General features: G+C 35.4%; 2 protein-coding genes across 2 annotated transcripts; one reads left to right on the top strand and one right to left on the bottom strand.

Annotated features, from left to right (window-relative positions):
- Positions 1–206: 206 nt before the first annotated feature.
- Positions 207–5,689, top strand: LOC128155562 (nuclear receptor ROR-beta-like). Its single transcript, XM_052817334.1, has 7 exons — positions 207–357; positions 2,044–2,238; positions 2,676–2,820; positions 2,939–3,450; positions 3,810–4,038; positions 4,603–4,827; positions 5,377–5,689. The coding sequence occupies exons 2-7, from the start codon at positions 2,053–2,055 to the stop codon at positions 5,622–5,624; spliced, it is 1,545 nt and encodes a 514-aa protein (XP_052673294.1). The 5' UTR covers positions 207–357; positions 2,044–2,052; the 3' UTR covers positions 5,625–5,689.
- A 400-nt stretch (positions 5,690–6,089) lies between these two features.
- Positions 6,090–8,540, bottom strand: LOC128155572 (uncharacterized). Its single transcript, XM_052817343.1, has 4 exons — positions 8,457–8,540; positions 7,986–8,230; positions 7,558–7,824; positions 6,090–7,032 (listed from the first exon to the last, which is right to left on the bottom strand). Exons 2-4 carry the CDS (start codon positions 8,221–8,223, stop codon positions 6,269–6,271), a joined length of 1,269 nt encoding a protein of 422 aa, XP_052673303.1. The 5' UTR covers positions 8,224–8,230; positions 8,457–8,540; the 3' UTR covers positions 6,090–6,268.
- Positions 8,541–8,806: the final 266 nt, after the last annotated feature.

The raw sequence follows: 8,806 nt of genomic DNA, 5'->3' as shown, positions 1-8,806 counted from the left end.
TAAATATATTAAAAACTGACTATAGTTAAAAATTTTGCTTTTGCGCCATCTTATTCCCCCATCTTCTTTGAATAGAAGAAGTGTATTTTTGATTGAACTATATTTGTGTCTACGATCATATATATTGACTATGCTTCTCAACCTGATGTACATGTATTTAAATAAAAAAAGAAAGAGAGAAAGAAGAAGCGACCACCAATTTCTCTTTTCCGTCAAATAGTCAAATCACACACAACACATTTGTTAACTCGTACCTATGATGGTAGAATGTGTTTGTCTTCGCAAGATAACCATAGAGTGACCAGGGCTTGCTCGCATGTAAAACCGTTGTAAAGATTCAACACATAATATGTAAAGGTAAAGATTTGTTGTGAATTATCTAATATTCAATTTATTAAAAAGAAATTGATCGTTTGTGACAGTGATCTTGAACTGGTTCACTGTCAGATAAAATCAGGATGAATACGTGACACCAAATTGATAATTAAACTGTAATTTGCAATTTTTTAATTCATTTATATGATTTACAATCCTTAACTTTAAATATATGTCATTGTTGTTGCTACATGCTATCTACAAGTACGATTAGGTCGTTCCAAATTTTGACCTATTTGTAGAGCACAGATAGACCAATGGCGGATCAAAGGATTGTCACTCAGGCATAAACAATGCACCGAGGCGTTTTATATTCTTTTTTTCGCTCTATTTACTGTTAAAAGTTTTTGGTATACTTGCATGTATATTCTTCATGTAATACATCTCAGTTCTTCAGTAAAAACGCATTTCCAAATCACCATCATCGCTTATTTCACAATTGTTTATTGCTCAATCGCACCTTATATACATGCGATAAGTCTTTTTTTGCTTAAGTGCGAATACTTTCAATATAAATTTGATGAAAAAAATAACCAGATGGATTATGACAGTCACGAAGTTGTTTTGAGGGTCGATGAAAAATAGATCTAACACTCGGTGTCAATGCACAACTACACGGACAAGAAGCTCAATGAAATCCACGTCATTTAGGTTAAAAATTACACCACTTATGTTTTATGATTGTTATATTTACGTAAGTAGATGATTAATCAATTGATTTGGTAATATATATATTTTTTTTACATATGTTTTATGAAGTACTAAATATTATTTATATCGCAGATTTTGAGAGAATAAAATGATAGTCTTTTTTAATTTTGTTTGCACGATGACTTTTAAAAAGAAATTATTTGTTTATCTATTTTCTATTTATTACATTTTTATTATTATTATTATAATTTTTTTTTTTTTTTTTTGGGGGGGGGGGGGGTGGGGTGTTTTAATGCGATCAGTAAAATTATGTGATTATGTTGAACGTGGCGGTAATAAGGTAAGTCAAGTGAGACAATAGGGTATGCGCAGCAGGTATGTGTTTGCAGCCTGCATGTGTATTAGTGCAGTATGTAAATATGCAATGTTTTGTATATAATTGTCGAGCTACATGTATAGAAAGAATAAGGGTATGATTTTTTCAATATATATGCAGTTTTAAACGTTTATTGGAGTAGTTTGACGAATGATTTATGGTTAATTATTCAATTGTATATTGTGAATATAACAATTGGTAATTTTGCCTTCTCCTTTGATTAGATTTTTTTACTTAGTTGACGTCAATGACAACACAATGGTATGCGTTGTCAAACAGTAGCGTTTGCCGTCATACATGCATAAAAGTTCAATTTCCTGATAAAAGAAGGGGGGGGGGGGGTCTGAAACTCGCCAGGTCTTAAACGTGTACAATATAGTCTTCTGCGCATGTATTTCTTCTTATTAGATAGCCTGTAAGAATGATTTACATATGACATTTCTTAGAATTAAGAAAATGTGTAACCGCATCACGCGGATCGTGCTGACAGCTTTGTATAGCATTAATTCGTCTAAAGAAATCGAACAACAATTACAAAAATATGAAAGACACCATTTTCTTTCTGACAGATGGTACTATTCAACGTGTATTCAAGGCATTTTGTAAATATTCTCATCTCCAACTTTTGATTATAAAAACAGGGAAAAACTATGGATGTAGTCAATGCAGAGAAAGCACCAATGGAGAATAAGAGTCGGGAGAAAGTTAATAGACGGAACCGAAAACGGGAGAAGTATGTGCCATCCTCCGAGCCCCTGGAGCTTCCGTTTTGCCGGATCTGTGGAAAGAGAGCCTCCGGGATACACTTTGGAGTCTACAGCTGTGAAGCCTGCAAGGTGAATTTCGTTTGTCTGAGTGTTGGTTACTTTTTTTGTATATCAAATATTAAGCTACATGTACATGATGTACATGTAAGTAATGTTGAAAATATCTAAGTTATGGAACTTGTGCCCAATCCCAATTGTATTTTTGTACAATGGAAATATGTTCAAATCAAAATACAAATATGCATTAAAGCATACGAATTTTATTCTGTTGAATAAATATTTTTATACAGATAAAGAAACTTATATTGTATAAACTCCCTCATGTTTTCGAAGCTCTCTGAAGCAAGTATACAGTACGTTGATTACTATAATAAATATAAAAAATATGAGATTATTGCTGTAATGCTGTTGCAATAACGTAAACATTTATTAAGTTTAACATGAATAATAATTATTTAAAATGCACAAAAATAGTTTCTTTTTAATAATTTTTGCGGTTACTACAGGCATTTTTTCGCCGATGTCTCCAGCGAACTTCTCCATATAAGTGTGACAAAGGTGGAAACTGCATTATAGATGAACAACAGAAAGGGTTAAATTGCTCCGCATGTCGTCTCAAAAAATGCCAAGAGCTCGGGATGTCCAAAGAAGGTAATGCCAAGACGGGGAAACCAATAGGAATTATTTTTGAATTATTTCATTCAATGAATGCACTGTTATTGTCCTGGTCAGTTTCATGTAATTGAAATGACGTTGTTTGTACTTTCAGGAATTCGACAGGGGCGGTACACAGTCGCAGAGCGGACGAACGTGATAATGGAGGTGAAAAAATTACACAAAAACGGCATTTTACGACAGAATCAGTGTCAAAACAGTGTGACGTCAGATCCGAACGGCAGACTTTCGGTTCTTTCAGATTCCCTCTCACCTCCAGACTCTTCAATAAATTTTTCGCCCGATGTTTACCGAAAGGATGAAGTCCCATCCTGTTCGTCGTCCGTGTTGTGTTCTAACTCACTAACTTCCGGTTCCCCCGGAAGTATCATTGATTCACCTAATAACCATGCTTGTATTCTTGATATATCAGAAGAGATCCTCACCAAACAGGCTGTGAATCAAAGTACAATCACAAAGACATCGCTATGTGCTCCCGACTCCCAATCAAATCAGTCGGAAGCGCATACGCTTAGAGAGAACTTGATGAAGGGTTACAGGGCGCTGCAACCTTTTGAAAGGTCTCTGAATGACCAGGAATTGGAAAAACTGTTTGAGGAGGGTTATGTAAGTGACAGCATTAGCTCTTTATGTTCTAAATAAGTAAAGGAAACTGTAATTTTAACCAGACGGTATTGCACTGAAGTGTAATGTAAGCAGTTTGATTGATTTTTATAAATTAGACAAATCAGGTTTAATTGAAGTAAAATGAAGTTATGTCCAGTAAATACAGTGATAAACAAGTAAATACAGCATAAACAACCACACATATACATTCTATAGTACTCGGTATATTTCTCATTTTTGAATTGAATACAAAAAAAGAACATGAAACAATTTTACTCTGCTTGAAAGCTAAACCATTACTACTATTAAATTATTTCAAATTAAACTAAATGTAAATGTAACCTAAATATTTCAATTAGAAAAAATACGTAGAAAAGACAAAACTTTTTGGAAACCTGGAGTTTCTGCCGGCGGATGAATACAACGAAATCTACGAGAAAACACAGGTGGACGTTGACGGGCGGATGAAACTACTGCAGGACGGACGGCGTGATATGGTCCAGATTGTAAAGGAGTATGTGCAATTTACACACGGAATTCCAAACTTCAAAACCTTAAGTCCAAAGGACCAGTCCACGCTTTTAAAAGGTATCGCAAATAACACAATTGTACATGTATTTTAATGCAACTTTTTGTGTCCATATATGACATTAAGGTGGCATGGGACATTTGTCGATATTAATGTGGATTAAAGTACATTATAATTGAAATACTTAATACTTAGAATTTTCCACTTTTACAACAATTAACCAAAAAATATCTTTTATAAACATTTGGAGAGGTAAAAATTGTAGAACCCCCCGGGAATTCGAACTCATGACTTACTGATTCGTAGTAAACCATCTAACCCACTACGCTACGCTGTTGGATGACAAGATTGGGAAAGAAACTTCTTCTATAATTACAGTTTATTTTATTGTTTATTTCGATAAACAATACGTCACAACATGGAAGTGTCCCATACCACGTTAAATTCGTTTTAGAAATTCTAGTCCGTGCTATTTGTATATATACAAAAACTCGTTAATTCGGACAAAGTGAAAGTTATGTAGACCGCCGTTATTTCGTTAGATGTATATACTGTATAGCGATCTGACTTTGACACATCATAAAGCATTTTTGGTCAAATCTTGTTTCATTTCGGATTTTCAGCCTCCCGGTTCGAGTTTTTCGCCATCCTTCAGTACCGGGCCCTGGACTCTGAGCGAGAAATGATGATAAGTTACACGGGCCAGAGTTTCCACAGGTCCGAGATCTGTCCTTACACACCTGTCGAGGTGTTCAGGGGATGGTTCGAGTTTGCCAGGAGGGTCAAGGAGTGCGATTTTTCTCAAGAGGAGCATGCTTTGGTGCTCGCCATCTCTCTTACATTCCGAGGTAATTTTACAGATTATCTATAATAGATTAGACAGAAGTAGTTCCATGTTCATATTAACTCAGTACGTCCAAAACAACATGGCAGTGAGTAAAAAATACCTATCTCGTATGATGCTAGTATTGTAATACTGTTAACAACATACAAAATACGAAGTCAAGTTGGACAAAATTTATAAAATGTTGTGCAGAACTAGTATTTCTAGTTTGAATAGTCAAAGTAACAGAAAATACCTTAATATTATATGACTAAATATGGATAATTTTTATGAGTTTGCTACACTGATGTTGTTTTTAAAGCTTAACGTTGGCGTAAATACTAATCGAGTTTGACAATACAAATAGTTGAAAAAAAAATTACACTACATAAAAGAACACTATCGTTACTTTTCGGGATGAACCATTGACAACAAGGTTGACTAGAAATCCCGAAAAGGAAACGTTATTTATTGATTTTCTGTGTGCTTTAAATTGATAAATATTATAACTTTGATGTGGATGCTACCTAAAATGTACATGTTATTGGTTTGCGTCATTTCTTTGTTTAAACAGATAGGTGTTCCCTGGAAGAACCCGACAAAGTGGAGGAAATTCAGACGAAGTTGACTGAGTCGCTGGAAAATCTCTTGAAGGAAACCCACGGACAAACTGGCGGAAGACGACTGGCCAAAATTATGGATCTATTTGTCCGTTTGAGGGCGCTGGGAGAGGAATATCTCCAACTTTACAAAACCTTGTGCAAAGACAAACTGCTAACGAAAGTCATTCCGGAAATGCTACAATTTTTGTTTGACGAATAGTCTCCGATTGTCAAAATGCTGCGATATATGTTAATTCTTACAACAAATGAATCAATAAGATAATAGTTAAATTGTTATAAACTGTTATTGCATTTTATTGATATAAATTTGTTTTTGATTTTTTAAACATCTTGATCACTTTCGTCTGATTATACTTATGGATTTACCCAATTCGATTTACTTTTTTTTTGACGTACGCATGATGTGCAAGTTTTAGTTAAATGATATAACTATTACATATGGCTCAGACTAGTTGTGGGACCATCCTTTAGTTAAAAAAATAGTATCTAAAGTAGATCTCATGAATGATTTGTGGACCGTTCAGCCACCTTAAACCGGAGGACTTAGGTTCAAACCCTGCAGAGACAAGAGCAATAGATTGTTAAATACAGGTACACAATACCACCAATCAGCTGTGGGATACATGCATATGTGTTCCAGTTATACTTATTAGGTACTCTGGTATGGTTTATAAATATTGAGTTTACTTGCCACAAGTAAATGAACTTTTTGCGGTGAATGCAGCTGAATTTACAGCAGCGTAATGTTAGATTGACCAAAAGTATGTACAATCTAAAATTTTGTTTCTCTGCTATGAAATAATGTAAATTCCATTTGGAATTCAATTAAACTTACACGTATGTTTACAGTTTATAGACCACAATCTTCTTGGCTGAGTCATATCCAGCATAGAGTTCTGTGTCTTGATGGATGTACAGACTGAAGACATCTTTTGAGCCCGTGAGGATGTTCATCAGAAACTTGCCATTCTGGTCAAGCACATGAATTTTCGGGGTGTTATTGCAACCAAATATACGGCCATTAGAATCTGTCACAACCGCCCGGGGTATAGAAAGATTGTACGTGAAGCGGTGAGTCCCAGCTTGGTCCGTCGCTACAATTCCGCCATACCAATCTGACGTCACGATGTCCCCGTTTATATTATCTGTGACGTATCGTGGCCACGTGTACAACGGTTTCTCATTAGCATCATTTTCTATTGTCTGCTTGTATGTCCCTTTATTGTCGTATACAGCCAACTTCCCAATACCCTTTCCTTCGTTTTGAAGTCCAACGATGACGTCACCAGTCCGATGACTGGCATATATGCTTCGTGCCTTCCAGCCATCAACGTTCGTACCCGTGATGAAATTCTCTGAGCTCGATTCACTGAGGTACCGCTTCACCGAGACGCCACTCAAGTATACTAGATGTCCCTCCTTTGTGACAGAATGTGCCCCGAAAGTAAACCGGTATCTCTGAATTTCACTGAGCTTGTTTCCTTCGCTGTCAATTAATGCAATACTCTTTTCGTATCCAATCCAAAACTTGTCTGGCGGAGAGTGAGCAATATGTCGGGCACCTTCTACGTCATGTACCTGAAATTCCTTCACAATTCTGGAAATATCTAGAGTAAAGAAAAAAAACATGTTCAGCTTGACTATATAATATCTAATGGATTCGACTTTTTTCATAAAATGAAAAGGTTTCTTGATCAATGTGAATATGGTCAAAAACTCTTTCTGAATTTGTAAGCAGTGTGTAAATTTATAATTATTGTAATGAAAAAAATTTATGGGACTGAGTATTGGTTATTTAAAGTATTAAGCAACAAACAAAGGAAATATCGTAAAGACTCATCGAGCCAAAGAGAGATATTGTAAGAAACCCACTGTCTTTCTCTCATATAGCATTTATATACGCAGGACGTCATTTACATGTATTTTCAAAGTGTTCTGATAGTAAGCGTATTTATCAACAATTTTATTAATATAAAAAAACTGATAAACACAACCGTATTAAAAAAATATCACATTTAATCTTTGAATGGACAATGATAATCTAAGAAAACCCATCAATTATACATGATTTGTAATTTTCTACAAACTGAACACTGTTGCTAAAGCTTCGTAAGATCTGAATTATAACTTACCCGCTCCTTCGTTCTTCGCAATTGGACGATCCCCAGTTCGTAGAGACTTTTGTACTTCTGTAGAAAGTTTGTCATCTGTTTCCATATTAAGACGAACTTTGATCTCGCGTAACAAGTCATTCATTTTGTTTTCGAACGGATACTTTCCGGAAAACTCAAAGAAAAGTTTGCTGCCTAAAAGAAAGCCCAACCACCCGCAGGCTTCATATCCTCGCTCCATTTTACATGGTATTATAATCTTGTCTTTCTGTTTGGCATATTCCGCTTCTAAAAATACCCCAAAAAAGTTTGTTAATAACATTATTACTAAATAAATGCATGGATATGTCACATATTCAGAACAATGTCAGAGAGAGAGAGAGAGTGAGAGAGAGAGCAGTCTCAAGTGTTTTGGGGGATTTAACCCCCCCCCCCCTTATCAACTTTACCTGCCTGACAATTGTTACTCTCCGAGTATTTCCCGGAATAACACATCAGGAATATCGTACAGTTCTCCACCGCCGCGCTCATCGCTTCCAGGGTCGATCCCGACATGTTCTCCACGTCTATCCAACAGGAAATGCCATTTTCCCGTAGCTTTTCCCGTATTTTCAGAACGGTTTCTTTGTTATCCCAGTTGTAGCTTATCATCACATCGTGCTTTCTGGGTTTTTCTGGTTCCGCCATAATGATGCTGTTGTGAAATAAAGATAATCAATATCCAATGCTTTGATATATCAACAGGAATTGACATGTCAGAAATAACCACTTAAAATCATACATTTAACTTGTACATGCAACAAGTATAAATCATTTTAGTTTTGTTTTTTTTATGAAATTTGCAAATAGATTAATTCCATTCACAATATAATGTATAGTTTTATTGTTGAAATATATTTCACGCGTTTTGATTTACATACCTGTTGTCATGTAGACGTGGTTAAAGCTCAAACATGGCGTTCGATGGCCGAGAGTATTTAAATGCCTAAATGCCTAATGCTTGCGACTCCATAACAAAAGTAGTATTCTGTAATGTCATTTTGAACTACATTTCAATCTGATTAAAATCAGAGCTTTGTAACACTCCGAAATTCTGATAGTCGCTGCACAACTTTGTGTAGCGACATCAGAATTTGTCGGAGCGGATCAAAGATCTGATTTTAATCATTTTTAAATCCCTTCTTCAAATATTATTTTAATATAATTAAGTATCGCTAACAACCTAACATGCTTCAAGGTTGTTTTCCGTACATGTTGCCGAGGCAATTAA

Source organism: Crassostrea angulata, chromosome 1 (assembly GCF_025612915.1).
Source record: "Crassostrea angulata isolate pt1a10 chromosome 1, ASM2561291v2, whole genome shotgun sequence".
In the NCBI taxonomy this organism is placed as follows: Eukaryota; Metazoa; Mollusca; class Bivalvia; order Ostreida; family Ostreidae; genus Magallana; species Magallana angulata.
The sequence above is the reverse complement of the archived record's forward strand: the minus strand, read 5'-3'. Positions and strand labels throughout refer to the sequence as shown.